Source organism: Xyrauchen texanus, chromosome 12 (assembly GCF_025860055.1).
Source record: "Xyrauchen texanus isolate HMW12.3.18 chromosome 12, RBS_HiC_50CHRs, whole genome shotgun sequence".
Taxonomy (NCBI): Eukaryota; Metazoa; Chordata; class Actinopteri; order Cypriniformes; family Catostomidae; genus Xyrauchen; species Xyrauchen texanus.
Window position 1 is genome coordinate 28,413,164 of NC_068287.1, and position 20,772 is coordinate 28,433,935.

General features: G+C 38.8%; 1 protein-coding gene across 1 annotated transcript; it reads left to right on the top strand.

The window, feature by feature from the left end:
* The first annotated feature begins 719 nt into the window (after positions 1–719).
* LOC127652556 (synaptotagmin-17-like) lies at positions 720–20,552 on the top strand. Its single transcript, XM_052138749.1, has 8 exons — positions 720–788; positions 3,408–3,425; positions 4,637–4,785; positions 6,726–6,877; positions 7,539–8,155; positions 9,376–9,496; positions 9,629–9,784; positions 15,125–20,552. Exons 1-8 carry the CDS (start codon positions 774–776, stop codon positions 15,319–15,321), a joined length of 1,425 nt encoding a protein of 474 aa, XP_051994709.1. The 5' UTR covers positions 720–773; the 3' UTR covers positions 15,322–20,552.
* The last annotated feature ends 220 nt before the right edge of the window (positions 20,553–20,772 follow it).

The following is a 20,772-nucleotide window of genomic DNA, read 5'->3' on the forward strand; positions in this document are numbered from 1 at the left end:
GTACCTGCAGATGGCCGCACAGACCCTGGCAGTCATAAACTCCCTGTGAAATATGTTGCCTAAGCAGTAATTTGCCCTTTCACCTGCCGTCTGCCTGTATCTCCTCAGCCTCTTCGCTGTGTTTGTGGTGAAGGAAACAACTAGTGGCTGCAGCCAGAGAGATGCTGTAAAAACAGGCTGGAGAGGAGGGAGGGATGCACAAAACAGATTTGATATCCATCAGTGCTTTTGCAAACCTGGATGAGTCACTGGTCTCTGAAAGCAACACAGGGCAGGAGGGAGGAGGAGGGGAGGAGGGTGCAGTTCTCTCCAGGGAGAGGAGAGCTGGTTGTCTTGCGTCTCATTTCTGAGGAGTAGGCATGAGTGGAGAGGGAGCCAGGAAAGAGAGGGAGATTAGGTGCATCTGGGTGGGTGGGATTGAAGATGATGGGGAGGAAGAGGAGATAGATGCTAGAGAGAGAGAGAGAAAGAGAGAGAGAGAAAGAAAGGGGGATATTTGTTGTTTTGTATGTGGAAGGGATGTTCATTATTGCTTCTGAAGTAGATTTTGATAGGATGGATAATGTAACCAAGTCGATGGAGAACTGAATTCATTACTTGAGTCACTTCTACACATTCTTTTCTCTCTCTCTCTCTCTCTCTCTCTCTCTCTCTCTCTCTCTCTCTCTCTCTCTCTCTCTCTTTCTCTATTTTATATTGAGTAAATCTGGATCCAGACAGTGGTATGTTGCTCTGGATGGGATGTGAGACAGTGGGTCGAACGTAGGAGGAGAATGGCGTACACACAGGTAAGTCCCAGTCACTATTGCCACACACACTCTGTCATTTAAATCCTTCTAGATTACACTTTTTATCAATACTCAATTTACACTCTTCATTTTTGTGTTCCTTCTGACATTTTATTGCAATCAGATGTTGTTGTTTTTTCATTTGCCTGCATGATTATTTTTGCTCTCCAGCTAATCTTATTCCTGTAGAGGCCTTGCACCATTTCAGCATGCTTTGTGTTTATAGAACTGTTATGTATTCACTTTGTGATCATATTATTTATTAAATAATATAAACTTTGGTCATGCACTTCTCAAAAGTATTATGGGGACATTATTGTTCTTGTACTACTGTATATACAGTACATAGTAACTAATTACCTATTGATATCTGTGGATGATTTGAGATATTGCACCACTTTACATAGACTGTCTTCTATCATGTAATATTTACTTTCTCAAGGCAAGTAAATTTCTGCAGATAACATGAAATAACATTAGGCCTACTTATTTTATGCAAATAAGTAAAACATTATTAATACTTAAATGTTCAATCAAAGCAGACAGTATCATAACAATGTGTAACAATGAATGTTAGCTTTGTCATATAAAGGTACACTGATAATTTTGCTTGCTTTTGTGTGTATGATGTTTTATCTCTATGACAGTGTATCTGTGTTTATGTTGGCTTTATTATGATTCATGATATTGTGCCAAGCCCCTGGCTTTGCCTGGTAAGCTGAGTGTGATACGGGAACAGCAGATGCTGGCATTGGATATGTGGTCTGGGGTGGAATAGGGACAGTCACCCCCCATATAGTGACCCTAATGCATCATCTCTGCCTGAGCCAGTGGCATCAAGGTGCGGGCTGGGAGCAACAGGGGCTTGGATCACTGTTACCATGGTTTCAACCACAGCTAATGACTTAGACAACATTGGGCCACTGATGAGGAGCAAGAGAGCCGGGCCGAGGTTGAGAATAGGGAATGGGGGTGGGGGTGGGGAAGAGGGGAGAAATCAACATGTAGATACTCATTAGTGTTGACAGGAAGGTGAAAACAAACAATCTCCTTTAAGAATGAGTGTGTGAGCAGTCAGATGTTTTGATCTTTTGGTTGCTTATAAATTCTGACCATTATACGGTGGCGTCTGCCTTTTTAATGCAGAAACCTGACAGTGTGAAACTCATACTGTAAGTTAGCGTGGCCCTTGCAGAGATGCTTATCGAAAATAAATTGCTTTGCTGCATTAGCAATTTCACTGCAAAAACAATATTTCTTGATCAGAATTTTTGTCTTGTTTGCCAGTGAGAATCGCTATACATCCTTAAAGGAATAGTTAAATAGTTAAAAATTAAATGATCTCATCATTTACACACCCTAATGCCATCCCTGATTTTTCTTTCTTCTGCTGAGCACAAACAAAGATTAATAGAAGAAATATCTTAGCTCTGTAGGTCCATACAATGCAAGTGAATTGTGGCCAGAACTTTGAAGGTCCATAAAGCATAGGAAGGCAGCATAAAAGTAATCCATATGACTCCAGTAGTTAAATCCATATATTCAGAAGTAATATGATAGGTGTAGGTGAGAAATAGTTAAATAATTAATCATTTTACTTGAGGGGAAAAAAATAAGATATAATATTTAGAAGGAAAACCAGAATACTTGTTTATAGAGAATATATTTTGAATTATGTGGGTTGTTTTACTCCGTTGGCAAATTTATTTATTTTTTCTTCTTGTTTTAAGCATAAATCTAACACAAGTTTATGATGTTAGGGTTAGGTTGCTAAAAACAAATTGTTATTACATAGACAATTGTACTTTTCAAGTAAATGTATCTTGGTTTAAGGATGTTTAGATTTGTATAGTATGTACTGATAAATCAAACATTTTAGGATTAATAAGAATCTCGGGAAACTAATTTACCAAAATCAATCAGCTATCATAGAAAAATGAGCATGAAAAAGTATTTTTCAGTACTATTTTTTAAAGGAAATTAACATTGATTGGTTATTAAAATCCTTTAAATGTTACTACAATACATATTTAAGGGAAAAATATGTATTCTACGGAAATAATATTTTTTTATTTGACTTTTAATCAGAATATTTTTTATCAAAACCAATTAGAAGTATTGTGTCATATGTAAAATTGTGAGGAGGCTTTTTAGCTTGCCCTCTGATCAATGTGATGAAGTTTAAAAGACCCAAACAACAAGATGGTTTCATTTTTAATTAAACTGATGGTGAGGATAAGATTATCACGCTGAGCATATCAGAGCTGGGCCTGATTCACATATTTATTTATCTATTTATTTTACTTCGATATGCTACCAAACCATATGATATTTTGATAAAATGTGTAGTTTTTGTGTTTTTCTTTTGCCTAGCATACTGACTGTCTACTGGTTGTGAAAACGAAAGGTTTACAGATTTAACAGATTTTTCACAGATTTCTCAGTTACCCAAGTGTCGTCTTTAGATTTTATTGCAAATAGTCATCTCAACAGGAAAAGTTCAGTAAAGGTACTTTATGTCATTTGTGTATTTGTACCCCATGCTAAACTTCTGTGGTTCTCTTCCCTTTTTTTCCTGCACATAACCTCGACCCTCTTCACTCAACTTTTGACATACAGTTGGAACCCATCAATAAGGTATGAGCAATCACACAAATAAATAAATTATTCACTCACTATCCTAACTTGTATCTGTTTGTGAACAGTGATGTGGGAAACTCCTATCCAGGCATGACCCCAAATATGTATACACCTACAAACCTTTCAGATTATTAAATGCTTTGAAACATACACATATCTATCGGGAACCAGTAAAAAGGATGTGTATTAAGATTAAGAGGTTTATCTTGAACTTTTCCTTCTCTGTTTTGGGCAATTGTTTTAAATGTATTTATATATCTATTTATTTATCTATCTATCTATATGCCTTTTGCATCCTGCCTTGTGTTCATTCAGTACTTAAGCAACTGTGGGCACATATTCAGCCTCAGCAGAGATGAGAATGACTTGGTTATTTGGCAGAAGTCATTTTCATGATCTTATTGTGTCCTCCTGTCTCTTTGGAGTAACTCTAAATCTGTCACTCCTAATGAGGGTAACAATACGTTTGTGAGTGGTGTTTCACGGATCTCTCTCTCTCTCTCTCTCTCTCTCTCTCTCTCTCTCTCTGTTAATTAATGTCCTGTTGTTTGTTTGTCTTTTTAGATGGAGTTTAATTGTACCAAACACAGTTTGGGAATTTATGTCCATGTCTATGAGCTTTGAAGCCACATAGATGTCCTAAAAGTTTACAAGCTAAACCTTTTGCTGATATACATATTTACAATTTACAGTCATTGTGTCTCTTTTCAGACATGGCAGTTCAGATGTGGTAAATTTGCCGCAAACAAAACAATTTACTGCAAATTATTGCCAAAAGTAATTTGCAGCTCTTCACCGATAGTGGGACCATACAGCAAACATAGCAAGAATGGACAATTTGCCTCTTCTGGCAAACCTTTGGCAACAATAAAGAGTTTGGCACAAAGCTCATTTGCTTTTTGAAAATAATGAGTGACAAATTTGTGACAAATTTGCTACATTGGTTTTCTAGAACTCCAGATTTTTGTTAGAGACCAAAATACCATCTTCAGCCAGCTAGTAAAAGTAATTAGTCAAACAATAGATTTGCCAGACATAAACTAAATAAGGGCTGGATCAAGGGGGGGTTCTGTGGGCTTTGCTCCTCAAAATTATCCCTATGCCCCCTCAAGCGCAATTGAAGCACTGGGTCGAAATGTATCATCAATCTGAACCAATTACTCTTTTGAATTATTGGAGACTCTTTCCCTTGGCTGTCTTCTTCTCAGGGTCTTCTGTCCAGACTGTCTGACTTCCTGTTGTGTCACTGGCCATGCCGGTCCTGTTGGCAGTGGTGCTGGGAGTGTTGCTGCTGTCAAACCACTGATGAGGAGTTGGAAATTCTGGGGCCTTTCCCAGCTCAGACTCCATCATGGCTGTGAGTGCAATGTGTTCACTTTTAGCAGTCCAATGAAATTATAAGTCAAGAAAGAGACATTTGGAATAGTTGTAGCTGCAATATAGAGTGGGAATCTTGTCTGTATGCATATGTAACCGGTCCTGCTTGATCCGTTCTGAGCGTTATTCAAACCGCCGTCTCTGGCATGGGAGGCAGGCACGCTAACGAGGAGGCTAAAGGCTACAGCCCCTAGCTTCAGTCACTAGTGTGCCTCTTGAGGCCTGGGGAGTGAGGTTTTACACACTGCCCTGTTACCTACCAGCTGCCTACTATTACACTCATCCCCCTAAACCTCACTCACATCCGGGTCACGGCACCACTGTAAGCTGTCCTGCTCGAACTGCTCCAAGTGGAATTTGAACTGGAGTCTCCAGCATGGGAAGCGGGTGCACTTACGAGGAGGCTAAAGGTAATCTGTCTGATTAATCTCCTAATCTGTCTGATTAATCATAACAGACAGATTTCCCTAGACCTTCTAAGGAACATATTTTTTTTTGTATTAATATGTAAGCTGATTAGGGGTTGGGTTGTGGAATTATTCTTAGTGAATCATGTATAATCAGGGATAATTTGTTCCATGAATGTACAGTTTTCACCACAGGCTTTTAAGCTATTTTTAAGGATTCTTTATTGATGACATTATCTGAAGCACACAAGAGAGTGTGATGGGGCCTAAACAAGGATTGGCCATACAGTACATGTGTTTTATTTCCATTTACATTTTGCAATAAACATTATCACCAATCGGCAATTCCTGTTGAGAAACATCAACCACACTTGGAGTGGGATGGAGCTTTACACTGATGTGGTCACTAATGTGGCTTTTGTTGGTCAAACTGAGCTCTTGCTTTGTGGAAATTGGATGTCTGTGTTAAACCAAAACATAGACCAAATGGTTGGTTGATTTCCAAGGCTTTCGATTATGAGCCTATGTATTCTCAGAACTGGGGTCATTTGAGTATGACTCCACTTTTATTCTCATCTCTAAAGACATCAAAAAAACAATGTGATCATACTTAGAATTATCCTCAATCTATAACACAATGCTAATGCAAGGGATGCTTTTTTGGGGGGAATACAATTTAAACTGCAAATTACATCATGACATATACCGCACCTTATGAGTCCAGCCACTCTCATTGCTTTTACCGGCTCCTAAGGCCATTTGTTTTAGAATCCTTCATTGCTATGACAACTATCACCCTCTGAACTATAGTCATGGACACAAAGGGTCCATGATGATCCACAAGGGATGACTCGGAATCAGACCTCCACAAAGAAATCCAGCACAGAATGTATGGCTTAATAGTTAAAAACAGCCAAATTAGAAGAGGATGTTGCAATATATATTGCATAACACTGGGCAATAGTGTTAATGCAATTTATTAGTATCCATTGCATCAGAAATGGGATCAGCTATGGATCAGGCATTGTAAGATGTTTTCCACTGTCATTTGCCAGTTCATGCAAAATGTTTTTGTTTCTTAGCCTATTCAGTTATGACTTGAATGTCCTTTGTAGATTTGTGCCAGCCCATGTTGGTCAGCAAACCCTCCATTTCGTCATATTTTTCAGCAGTAGAGGATAAAGTGACTGCATGAATTGATATCTGGATAGTATTACCATGCAACAGCTTGTTTCCTCTTCAACATTTGTCCTCAATAAATTGGCACATGTTGTAAGAATGCTGATTTTAATTAATGGTTTGGCATGAATGTCTGTGAACATCATCGGTGAAAAGTAGCATAATATGACTTAATGGACAGATGCATCTAGAGCGATCAAATTTTTATAGAAACGAAATTATAGCAGTACGATTACCTAATGCAGAGTGTTTTATAAAACATCATAGAGTTGTACTTAAATAATGTATCAGTGTCTCTCAGTATACATAGACTTAACAAAGTAATCTCCTCCAGTGTCAATGAATGTAATGACGAGAAAGGCTCAAATTCTCACATCATGGCCTATGACCCTTCTTCATCTGCTCCATCTGAAACCGCCACAAACTGCAGGCCATCCACTTCAGAGACCTCACGCTCCACTTTCAGCCTGGTCGGCCAGCTAGCAAGTAAGTGATTTATGCAGACCTGCAAAAATATGAAATAAACATTTTGTCATTCTGACATCACTCACCATCATGCTACAGTATATTGAAAATGCGTGCTGTTTGTTTGTTTTGTTTGTTTGTTTGTTTGTTTGTTTGTTTCATTGAAAACACAGCACTTTCCATTCAAGGACAATGCATAGAGACCACAGTGGTCAAGCTCCAGAAAAGACCAAAGAACACCATCGATTTTTAGTGAACACTGATCTAAATAACACTACATTATGTTTCTAGCAAAAATCTACTGTTTACTTTCAGAAGACTTGAAATATAGTTCACATGTCATATGGACTATTTTTATGGTCCTTCAGGTGTGTCTTTTTGGAGCTTGACCAATGTGGTCACTATGAACTGTTGTTGTTTGGAAATGAGCTGCATGAAGATTCATTAAGAATTCAAATATACAAGTTTAAACAACCTGTGAGTAAATAATGACAGAATTGAAATTTTGTGGTGAACCATTCCTTTAAATTTCACTTGTTTCTTCATTATTTCTCAAGAAAGTGCTCCAAAAGCATCACGGAAATTTAAATGACAGACCAAAAAATTATTTTATGGCTTTTCAAGTAATGGTCATTGCACACTGTCATTGTTGGATGCCTAGTCTGACTCTCACATATCTCAGGTCTGAATGCCCGAAGACCCAGCTCCCCTATGGTAGATGTAAAGCCTATAGAATTTTGGGCCATTGGACCCAGGAAAGAAGTGGTGCAGCCCTTGCGTAAACCCCCGACACCACCAGATGACTATTTCCACAAACTGGAGCCTCGTCTGTACTCCTTAGACTCATGTAGTGATGATGTTGACTCTCTGACTGATGAGGAGATTCTGGTACGATACCAACTGGGCATGCTGCACTTCAGCACACAGTATGATCTCATCAACGGCCACCTCAGTGTGCGAGTCATCGAGGCCCGGGACCTGCCCCCACCCGTAACGTGTGATGGTGCTCGCCAGGACATGGCCCACTCAAACCCCTATGTGAAGATGAGCCTACTGCCTGACCACAAGAACTCCAGGCAGACTGGGGTCAAACGCAAGACCCAAAACCCAGTTTTTGAGGAACGATTCACTTTTGAGGTCCCATTTCTAGAGGCCCAAAGGCGCACTCTGCTGCTCTCTGTGGTTGACTTTGACAAGTTTTCACGGCACTGTGTCATTGGAAAAGTGTCTCTCTCTCTTAATGAGGTTGATTTAGTAAAAGGAGGACATTGGTGGAAGGCCCTGGTGCCCAGCTCTCAGGTAATACCACTCGTCATATTGTACTTTTTTTTTTAATTTAGGTGTGGTGCTTGCACAATGACTAAAGAATGATGTCACATAGAACTAAAATAAGTTATTTGCTATAAGCTGAAGTGTAACTATTTCCATGTTAAAACAGTTTCTCCTTTTCCATGCTTAATATGCAGAGACAACTATAAATAAGCCATTTATTGGCTGGTTTCCCTGAAAATTGAGCATCCATACCAGCTCAATATAGCAACATTGATTTAACCAGTGATGTGAGTTTGGGGTGGGGCTATCAGTTTGTTCGACCAATGGAAGATGAGAAAGGGGTGTTTGGGAATAATCTGTTTTAAACATTCATTATTTTATTTTTATGCCATAATGCCACAAATATAACTCACTTAAAGGAGCACTCAGTAATTTTTTTTCTCAATATAAAAGTTTAACTCTTAAAGACATGAATTGTAATTTTGCAATATATGTAGGAAATCATTTCCACTCACATTAAAATGAAGACTCCAGTCATATCAGTAATCGTATAAAAGAGGTTTTATTCTACATGGAGAGGGTCCGCACATGAGAGCTGTCATGTTAGAATCACATGACCAGCCGAATACTAATCGCTTATTAACCGTCCTGTTATTTGACAATTTCATTCATAGATTAAAGTAATCATAGTTGACTATGAATACAAAATTTCTATAATGGCATCTGAAACTAAAAACTACTGATTTTAAATGATGCTGCATCCAAGTCACTAAGTGTCAGTGTAAGTCCAAGATGACAAATGTCAAAATATCCTTCCATTTACAAGTTCCTAAATGAATGCACACCACAGTACGTACTCCAAAATATTGAATGTCCTATCAGACCTACATTTATGATGTGTTATACACATTTGCTTTAAGTCCTGCAGATGTTGAGATCCATGGCTTTGGAAAAAGACATTTCACTAATGTCAACTCTCTGAAAGATTTAGTTAATGTGGCGGGTATGACATATTAAAAGGATTTTGATCTTGGCGGACTAGATCTGCTTTGCTACAACAAGTATGAAGTCTTGCTACTACTAGAACATACACAGGCATGCTGAGTTAAGCATGTGGACATGCTGTTGCTGCTGTAAAATTAGACAAAGCACAAGAAATGCTGCATTAAGCATTAAGGTCTTATGACCATTTAAAAGACAGTATGAGCTAAAAGTTTGTATTACTGATCCAATATTTGCTTTCTCAGAATGAGGTTGAGCTGGGTGAGCTTCTGCTATCCTTAAACTACCTTCCCAGTGCTGGCAGGCTGAATGTGGATATTATCCGAGCAAAGCAACTGCTTCAGACAGACATGTGCCAAGGTTCAGGTAAATGTAGTTTAATGTGTTTTCCTCAATATACTCTATAACATGTTTTCATGTTTGTCTGTCCGCTGCCTTTGTATGGCCATCAGAAAAAGCTTTCTTTGGGGTTGATAGCTTTGTTTTTTCTGGTTCCAGATCCTTTTGTGAAGGTGCAGTTAGTGACAGGTCTAAAGCTGGTGAAGACCAAGAAAACATCCTGTATGAGGGGCACCATCGACCCCAGCTACAATGAGTCCTTCAGTTTCCGTGTACCTCAAGAGGACCTGAGTGAAGTCAGCCTTGTATTCACAGGTATTGTTTTGAACATAAAGATGACTACACAGGAATATGCACACACAAAAATAAAATGTGTCTGCCACTGATTGGGCAACTCAGCACCGGGAGTGCATCCTTTCGGCCCATCCATGCCCTCCTCCTCATCACAATTAGCTCAACCAATGGTGTGAGTGTGGGGCGGGACAATCTGATTGGCTGATTAATGGAAGACAGGGAGAGTGTTCAGCTTTTTTTAACAGTCCTTATTTTTTCCATTCCCTTTGGTGATGCTAGTGGTGAAGTAACTGCTTCACCTTTAACATTTTTGTTTAATTATTAAAGGCACAATAAATGATGCCGCCTCAACTGCAGTAATTATTTGTAATTATTTTCACAACTATTCAATCTTGATGGACCCCAAATAAATCTTGAAAAAAAACATATCAGGTAGGACATTGCCAGTCTTAACCAGGTGATGTTGCAATTCTTCACAATTAGAGAAATCTTGGTTGTGACCTAGGGCTGCAATGGGGCACCTCATTATGGTTCATTTAAATTCCAATAGAATTTATTGAATTACCTACGCTGCCAGTCAGCGGCTGACCTGGACAGTTGCTCATGCTGAGATTCCATGCATGGGCACACACTGACATTTAATATTTGCACTTGTCAACCAGGTGCAGTCATGCACTGTGATTGCATAGAGCTGAGACTGACCTACTCTCATAATCTGCCATTTCAAATAGTAGAGTACAGCGAGCTACAAATGTAACTGGTTGCATAGCCCAACATTACAGTTTTCCATTAACCATTTTTGGTTTCCTCAGGATTAATCAGTGCTCAGTCAGTAATAATATTTTCAAAAAGTTCAATTTTTGCAATGACATTTAACAAACTGGTCTCAAGGTGATATTAAGTGGATATATAAAATTAGTTCTTCTCAAGTACCTTAGCAGAGCTACTACAAGTGTAGTTCATCAGATTATCTATGGACATCTTCCACTATCCTTTGAGAACTACAAAGTGTCACAATAATTTTTTGTCTTAATTTTGAACAATATCTACTATCTAATCTATTGTTTTATAATTTAAACCTTAAAGTAATTTTGAAAAGTGTGTTTGCACTATATTTCTTTAAAATCAATGCAATCGTTTTGATATTTTGTTATCTAAAGCGAAGACATTTAGACATACTTATGTGGAACTTCGTTGTCTAAATACTTTTTGGGGCCACTGTATGTCTCATTCTCTGGCTGAACACTAGAGGGTGAGTGCTGTGAAGTCCCAGCTAGGCTGGTCACCATGTGTCTCTCCCAGTTGTACCAGCCAGGGCTGTCTGCCCACTGCTTCTCTCTGATGTTGCTGACTACAAAGACCTGCAATCAAACGTTGCCTGCAATCTCACCCCTGCCGGGCCTCTGTCTTTCCCTTTTTGCCTGTTTGAAGAGTATTTCTCTCTCTTTGTATCCCTGGTTCTCTACTCTTCTTCACTCTTTATCTCACACTTTTTGTGAATTATTTCACTTTTATTTCTCTGCGCATATTTGTCTTGGCAGAGCAGGTAATGGGGGTTTAGTGATGGTGTTATGTCCATATTCTATCTGAAGCAGTGAGTGGAAACAGATCTCCTGGCTCTGGTAAACATGAATCCCATCAGACAGCTATGCACAGAAGGGGAGTTTAAGTTTTGTGCAAAAATAGGGGGCACAGAAGCCAAGCCATGCCAAATGAGAAGTGTAATATTACTGAAAAAATAAAGAGACTCACGATACTCAAGGCACCATTTTGGTTTCCTCTGACGCAACACCGGAAGAACCCTCTGGAGATCCTCTAGACACCCTTTAACCTCTTAAACTCTAAAAGAGGCGGGTAGGGCCAGAAACGTGCTATAAATGTACGCATAAATTGTAAAAGTCCCTGTATACATAAGTCACACATATGTGGTATAGTTTGAAAGCTTACCAAATACCATAATTTGTGCATCAATCTTACATAAATTACCAAATATAGCCTGGAAAATCTCTGCATCACCATACTGTGATGACGTGGAAATATCAGTATGAATATACAAAAAAAAAAAACTTTACATAGCACTTAAATAGGCAAGTCATATATGAAATAAAAGCTCTCATTCACAGGAATGTGACTGAACAGTATATTTTGTTGCCAACGACCCCTAGATCGATCTTATAGTCCATTTAGGGGCCGATATATTCAATTAAACAATGGGGAACATGCATGCGATCTAAAACAGACTGGATGTCTACGAGTGCTCAGCTGCGTCGTGTTCATCATAAGTTTGAAAACATGTAAAGTATTATTTACAAATCTTCTTTTGAAATTTGGGGGGCTTTCTGTAAAATAATGGTTTGCAATTAGTCTATTGTATGTGCTTGAAATGTGAGCCTTTAAATGTGGTGTGAAAAATTGCATGCCAAAAAATGTACCTCAAATGTCCTATTTATGTATTTAAGGAAATTCAATACAGATTTCAAGTTCCTCAAAGTCTTTCCCTTAGAATGGGGTTACTGAAGGAACAGTTTACAGTCCTTAAGGCCGAAACATACTCTACGCATGTACGTGAATGTATATGCGAGCTCTTGACCACTGCATATCCAACGCGTGGTCTGGTTGAACATGCTTAACGTGCGTTCTTGAGTTACTGTGGTGGGAAAATACATCAGTACTCAAGGCGGCGATAAAGTTTCCTTTAAATGCCTGTGCCATTAAATTGGATGTAATATTATTCAGGTAAGTGGCTATAAATGTACTGACTTTTGAGCGACAACGTTGAGAATGCAATGTGTAGTTGCTTTAAGTTATTAATTGAGGTCTGACACATTTTAGGACACAACAATACGTGAAATCGAGCTTGCGCTACATGATGTGTCTGTGTCTGTGATGCGTACTTGCGTAGAGTATGTTTCGGCCTTTAGAGTTCATGCAGGAACTACATTTTGCACCCAAACGTTCCCTGTCAAAAAGCTACACTTTGATGCTGCGCTGATTTAGCGCTTTGGGAACAACTTTAGGTGTGACCAGCTGTGAATATGTGTGCAATACGTCAATGAACTTGACCACGATTTATAGCCTCTGCTGGAAACATCATTGGATGCGTCACAGGTGCATCATCAGATATTTGTTTTCAGATCACACTGTGTGTGTTGTGCTTCATGACCCTGTCAGAAACTTTCCTCTGTTAGGAGTTAGATTTTGTTAGGCAGTGTGCAGAAACATTTCTCTTTCTCTTTTCTTTAAAAAAAAGAAGAAAGAAAAAGAATGACTGATAAACAAAGTAAGTGGTGTGTGTTCCCATGTTTACATTCTATGGCTGAAACGGACACACACTAGTTTTGTTTTGTGTGTTTGGGGGAAGAGTATGCTGCTCTTGCATTGGGGCAGGGCGGGTCCGAGCTTTGCGATCTGTTTACAGTCAATATGCTTCACACTTGTCTCGCTTACTTCCAAGAGCCAGCGCCCACTCTTTCATTGTGGGGCTCTCGCATAGATCCTTCTCGTAAGCCTGAAGCACACTTCGGTGCCTCTTCAGTTCACGAGGGGAATGCTGAACCGCTGAACATTCCATGCACAATAATAAAGCCACTGAGGAATTACTCGAGGTGGTTACTCTGGCTGTGGCCAGACTACAGTCAGACTGGCCACACGAACAAGAGACCCCCAAACGCTCCAAACTAGAAGACATATTTCTGTCTGGTGGCCAAAAATAAAAAAGGAAGGGAACGCTATATCAGTCCCTTCCTTTCTTTGATGACCTCCATGACAAGCTCTCTCGTTCATGGAGGAAAACGTATACTTCCCGTGTCATCGTGCCCTCGACGTCGATATATTCGACTATCGTGGGTGCCGAGGCACGGGGGTATTCAGTGATGCCGCCGGTAGAAGAGACACTTGCGGGTTATCTCTGGCCTGGCTCGGCATCATCACTGAAGAGACCCATCCCCACAAAGCCATGCAGGACCACCTCCACGCTTCACACTATGGCAGTGTTACAGGCGTACCAGGCTGATCTGTTGAAGGACCTGAGTGCGGCCACCAGGGTCGAAGAAGAGGCTTTCTATGAGCTTCGTCGAGCCACGGATCTGTCTCTCCGCGCGACCAAGCAGACGGCTCGCACCATTGGCCGGATTGACAGAGAGACACTTAAGGCTCAATCTGTCGGGCATCGGAGACAAGGACAAAGTTTTCCTTCTCAATGTCCAGGCTTCCCCTTCTGGCTTATTTGGTGGATGATTGTAATTCTTTAATATTCTTTAGGAAAATATGAAAATATATATTAAACATGACAAACAGAATTAAGATTTACTGTACAGTATACCATTTTATATGATTATCTATTATTATAAAAATAATATATTATTATTATTATTGTCTAAAGTAAGGTACAAGAAAGATAAAATTACATATGTGACAAAGTTGTTTATGCAACAGCTCCAGGGCTCTCTCCGATTCTCTTCATAAATGTCAGCGTCCGAATTCACTCCTTGCTGAATAAAGTGCACTCACTGACATCCACTATAGGAAATAATAATGAGAGAACGAGTGAGCAATTTTGGACACAGCTATGGATGGATGGATGGATGGATATATAGACAGACAGACAGACAGACAGACAGACATTAACTGTAGAATAACAGTATGTTGGTTTTGTCAAGCCATCATAAATATTGTGTTCACTCCTGTAGACTGTAATAAGATCCAGAGATTTAGTTGGTTACTTAAGCCAGACCAAGGTGAAGCAGTCCTCGGCATGCAGTGGTAGGATAAACCACGGCTCAAGAGCTGATGTTGCTTAGAGACAGCGTATCACCAGCTCTGGTCTGATCGGGGGTGGGGGTCATTTAATTAATGCAAAAAATGGATACCACAAGCAGCCATTACCAAAAAAAAAAAAAAGATACAAGTCTAATTATCTCTTGTCAGATTTGTAATATTTTGGTTCTCTAATCTAATTAGACAAGCAGCATTCCAGTAGAGCTTATATTTAGTGTAACAGCACAGGGACACTTCACTGTTTGTATCGCTCTGCTTGTCTGCTGGTTTGCGGTGTTCCAGACAGGCTGTTAGTTTGTGACTATAATAGTGTAATAATTTTTAACTATTTAGTTACAAATATAGTATAATTTTAATAGTTACTATAAATAGTGTAATTATTATCGTTAGCAGAGCAAAAATAGACCTGGCCATATTTTGTCTAAAATGTTTACAAGCTAGTCAATATTAACTTGTTTTAATACTTTAACATCTGTATAGAAGCATCTGTATCATAGCTATTAAGATTTTAAGTACAATATAAATCATCTTTCTCTATGATATTGCTGAAATGTAATATTGATTTTAACATCTTTTCCTTTATAGTTTATGGGCACAACATGAAGAGTAGCAACGATTTTGTCGGTCGCATTGTGATCGGCCAGTTCTCAACCGGCACACAGGAAACCACACACTGGCGCCGGCTGCTGAGCTCCAAGCGCACCCCGGTGGAACAGTGGCACAGCCTGCACTCCCGTGCCGAATGTGACCGTGTCTCCCCGGCTTCTCTTGAGGTCACATAATACTAACACAGTACTGTCAGCAGAGGAGGTGGGATACAGAGATACAGAAATGAACTTTGTGGATTTACTGAGTAACAAACATCTGAGAGTTTCTTGAGGTTTCTGCATAGTTTTAAAGTGACACTTCACCCAAAGAATTGTAATTATGTCATAATTTATTCGCCGTCATGTTGTTTCAAACCTGTTTTTGACTTTCTTTCTTCCGTGGAATACAAAAGGAGATTTAAGGCATAATATTAGCCTCAGTCACAACTGACTTTCATTTTTTTTATTTTATGAAAGTGAATAGTGACTAACAAGATCCTAACATGCTTCCGAATGTCTCTGTTTGTGTTCCACTGAAGAAAGAAAGTCATATGGGTTTTTAACAACATGAAGGTGAATAAATTATGACATTTTTGGGTGAATTATCCCTTTAATATTTAAAAGACAAACAAATATCCCACTCCTCAGATTCCATTGAATGGTGGAATTTGTCTTGAAATTACAGTATTTTCTTATGTAGACCTCACTCTCCCTTGCAATTATTACAATGGGGAGATATTGATTATATTCTGCTGAAAAGACCAGCTTCTACCAGTATGAATTCCTGTGGTGGTCCTAGTTGAGTTATTCTGGATGGCACTAGTTTACAGGAATGGTTCACCAAAAAATGAAAATTCTCTCAACATTTAAACTCCCTTAGGCCATCCCCATCTTCTACTGAACTCAAACAAATATTTTTAGAAGAATATCTCATCTCTGTTGGTCCCTTCACTGCAAGTGAATGGTGACCAGACCTTTCAAGCTCCAAAAAGGCTGCATAAAGTATATATAAAGTATAAAATATGTCTTCTGAAGCGATTCAATCACTTTGGGTGAGAAACAGATACAATTTCCAATTCTTTTTTGCTATAAATGAGAGAGAAAGATTGTGAAAGTGGTAGTAAAAAAGGACTTACTTATTTTTACATTTTTCTCACCCACACCTATATTTATTTCTGAAAACATAATTTAACCACTGCAGTCTTATGGATTACGTTATGCTGCCTTAATGCTATTTTACAAGCTTGAAAGTTCTGGTCACCATTCACTTGTATTGTATCCTACAGAGCTGAGATATTATCCTAAAAATCTTCATTTGTTTCCTGCTGAAGAGAGCATTTTCATTTTGGGGTGAACTAACTCTTTAAGGTGGTGTAGCAGGTGGAGCAAAACCTAAGTGCTGAAGCTGGTTGACAAAGGACATCTTGCCGATTAAGTGAGATAAGAAGCCTGATGGCACCAGCAATCAGTATGGGGACCAGCATCATACATAACATATGCTGGTGAGCATGTAAGGTGGTCTTCTCAGCAGGGTAGAAAAGACCTCAGAGTGTTTTTCCATTCATAATTGTGAGCAGAAGCCTGCTGTCCATGGTTTCTTTTTATCACATTGATACTATCTTACACAAGAACTCAATAATTGAATCATCATTTGACCCTCAGCTACATTCAGGCTGCTCAGGCAGCTGTAGGCAGCCGAGACCACTTGGCTGAGATGCAGTGTTTTAATAATCATTTCATATGATTACTGATAATCATTTTTTTGAAGTAGTTGGAAATCAGTCCAAATCCTGTGGTGGCACAATATTTTTATTTCCTGCAGGTTTGATTATTTAAAGTTAGCATTTTACACCAAAGATTGTGTTTAGGGATCTATATCACTTTTTTCCATGCACATTGTTACCTTAGATTGTGTTTATAGGAACAGTTCATCCCCAAAATTGCAACATTGCAATTGCAATATTCACCCTCATGTTGTTCCAAACACGTAATAAGCTAACATTCATATGGGGTTGGAACAACGTGAGGGTGATTAAATGATGAACACATTTTCATTTTGAGGTTAACTATCCCTTTAAGTGTTTATGAGTGTGTGTGCATTTGGTAAATATTGGCACATATGGCAGCTGAGGTCTGTATACACGTAAAAATGCATTAGTGTTAATGTCTACAAAAGTGAACATATTTTGGGCAATATAGTGCCATGCCAACAAGGTGCAGGCAGATACATGTATTTCTCTTCACTATGTTACAGTCACTCCTAGTCAAATGCTTTTGCCAAGTTCAGTCCATATGTTGTATAAGCTACATGTTGGAGATGTATTTTGTCTTTTCTTCTCAATTGTCAATTGTCTATACATTATATAGGCATAAATAGGACGATGTGACTGGGGAAAATATACATATTTAGCATAGAATCTAAGTGCAATCAGAAACGTTTCTGTATCTGTCTTCTTTCTTGTGTGACCTGTGTGACCTGTGTGTGCTAAGTGGTTGTTTCAGGTCAAGAGTCAATTTTACGATTCCACCATGTTAATGTTAATGTAGATGACTGTCAAAATGATTAGAGTGGTAATAATACTGGAGTGGTGTGGCATAGTGGGCTAAAGCACATAACTGTAAAGCAAAAGGTTGCTGGTTCGATCCCCACAGCCACCACCGTTGTGTCCTTGAGCAAGGCACTTAACTCCAGGTTGCTCCGGGGGGATTGTCCCTGTAATAAGTGCACTGTAAGTCGCGTTGGATAAAAGTGTCTGCCAAATGCATAAATGTAAATGTAAATGTAATACATAATAATAATGATGCTGTTCCAGTGAAGATATTTATTTATTTAGATTATAAATGCATATAATAATAGATATATGTTTTTCTCTGCACACATATCTGTTTATAATTTAAATATATGGTTTTAATAAAAAAGCCATATATTTGTAGCCTAAACTGAAAGCTTTACGCCAAACCCAAGCTTCAACCTCAAATTAAAATGAACCCAAGCCAGATTCAAACTCGGGATGCTCACACGTAACACAACGGAGCAAGGTTGTGTTACTTAGACAGACAGTGCAAGGTTGTCAATGGAAACATTTGACATTTTATAACAGTGAAAGCTATGTGTGCTTCTTAATTAGAATGTCTTTCCTAGACCAGTCCTTCTGAGGCAGTAGGCTAGGCTCCTCCTCAGCATTCAGTGCTAGAATGAGATGGTCTAGTAAGAGCGCATGGCTACATCATAAAGATTTCTGTCTCCACGGTCACAGCGTGAAAACTTTGAAGAGTGAAAAGAGAGAACAAGATGACAGATGTGGAAATTGTCATATGACAACCATCTATAAACAACTGTGGTATATTGTGAAACCGTTGCATATCTAATGCACATTACCAGTGGTTTGTCAGTCATACATTATGGGCATCAATGCCTCCACCTCCGAAAACAGATAAGTACATGAAGTAACACTTTGCAATACATTTCTTAACAGACTCGGGTGAGCGCTGTGCCAACTCATTTTCTGTTATTTCTTTATAAATTGGAATCTGATCAAGGGATTGTGAGTGACTTAAGGTAGTGAAGGATGCACTTTATGCATCCTCCAAAATATGGCAAACGAATTCTGAGGAATGAGGCTGCCTTCCAAGGGTCCTCACAACTGAGATGGCCTTTGACGCTGCTTGATAATGTAGCAGCTGAGATAACCAGTCTAACTAGGTTGCAGCTTTCTGATTGAAAAGCACCCTATGTAGCGATGTTAATGTTTCTTGTTTCTTGAGCCTGAATGAATGAATACGTTTCTGACTGAAAAGCATTGATTTTCCTCCACTGAAAATAGAGACTTTTGAAAACACTCTCTAGTATTGCATACTTGAAAAATTATGCCATTAAAAAATGGATTACTGAGTTCAACAAAATACTGAGGTTATTGTATCTGAATTCTGTTATTTAAAAATATCTACATTTTACAACTACATAGATCACTCAGGCATTGCACTAATTTAATCACTAAAATGATTCAGGGCTTGTTTGTGTATAAATGTTTCCTCTGAGGACTATAAGACTAGTTATTTGATTGCTCTCTTCAGCAATAGGGGAACAGCTTAACCCTGCTGTCTTCATGAGTCCTGGGTCTGTGTCTGGCACACAATGATTGAAATGACCATGTTCACGTGCATATGAGACCAAATTTAAAAACTAAAATACTCAACATATTTAAAAATGGATGTTATATGACAGGAATACCCAGGCACTGTGTCATGGGCAAACATTTTTACTAAATTCCCTGCTGGAGAGGCAGTTAAGGGCCCCCATCGGCAGTGACAATCAACTTTAAAATCTCTCTCTGCTGAACTCAAAAACTTGGACCTTGATTAATGATATGCATATACAGTATGGCATGCTGTAAGTATTTAGAGCCAATAAGGCTGTTAACTGACAGAGCTGTATGGAAAGGAACAAAGATTTTGCAATCACTAATTGGCATAGTCCATGAGCTGGAGACAGAAGAATTAAAGGTCATCTGCCAGACTAAGGTTAAGCTCTTTCTGTCTTTTTGTCAACAAATACTTAAATCCCTACTCTTTCAAAATCTCACCTCTTAGGTCAATGTAGATCAATGTGCACCAATGAACATTGACAGAACTCTGGATGACAGGTTAAAGCAAGAGTCAGGACTAATGATATACCTTATAATATATACCTATATATATTTTAATAAGAAATTTATAAAATTTTGGACATAACAATATTAATTCTTCTTTGAAAAGTCACATAGGATGCTCTTAGGTATATTTTCAAATCATGCTGGGATAACATGGATTAATTCAGAAATTAATGTTAATTTGTAAATTCAACCTATATATTAATGAGACGTTATCAGCTATCGAATCCTGGCAAACACAATTTGAAAACAAGCAAATACTGTCCTCACAGCAAGAATAGGCATCTGGTGAAGGGCGGGGATCTCAGTTTTCCTTAAAAAATATCCGCAAACTCAGAGTTCAGTCTGAAGTCTCTTGTGCAACTCACTATCTGTGTGGAAACCAGCAAAGTGTAGGTGTCTGGGTGGAATGGGAATGGACTGATACTTAATTTACAACAACAGCATTAACATCAATATCCATTATCAACATGAATAATCAACAGCATTTCTGGAGTGGGAAAAATATTCCCAAAAGTATGTGTATGTCATGACTCAAGTTTTCTGAACAAGCCCCAGAGGAACGATAAATCCTGGCACTATAACAACAACAGGGGTGGGGAACTGGAATATGAAGTTGATGGGAGAGAAGTGGGGAGTGCAGTTATAACAGGTTGGAGCCAGCTCATTGTCACTGCAATGATGGAGACGAGAAGACACCTTGTTGCTGTGTGATTGAGGGATGTCGGGATGTCATTGTTGACTATTAATAACTGCAAAATCAATCGATTTGGTGAGAGGTTAGTTTTCCAGTGTAGGAATCTTACAGACGAATGGAAAAGCCTTATCACAACTGTTGTCATTCCAAGATCTCAATGCTGCAAAAGAGGAAATCAAAAGACAGTTTTGGAATTTTGTAATGCCTTGCAACTGGGTGTTTTATCAACAGCGGGCACTTTTATGTAACAGTGGTTGATTTTAAACAAAACTAACTGATTTCAACTGTCATCAAATTGTT

Coding starts and splice junctions, on each gene's coding strand:
- LOC127652556 (XM_052138749.1), top strand. Junction 4,786..6,725: donor GCTCAGACTCCATCATGGCT/GTGAGTGCAATG, acceptor AATCTCCTCCAG/TGTCAATGAATGTAATGACG. Junction 9,497..9,628: donor AGACATGTGCCAAGGTTCAG/GTAAATGTAGTT, acceptor TTCTGGTTCCAG/ATCCTTTTGTGAAGGTGCAG.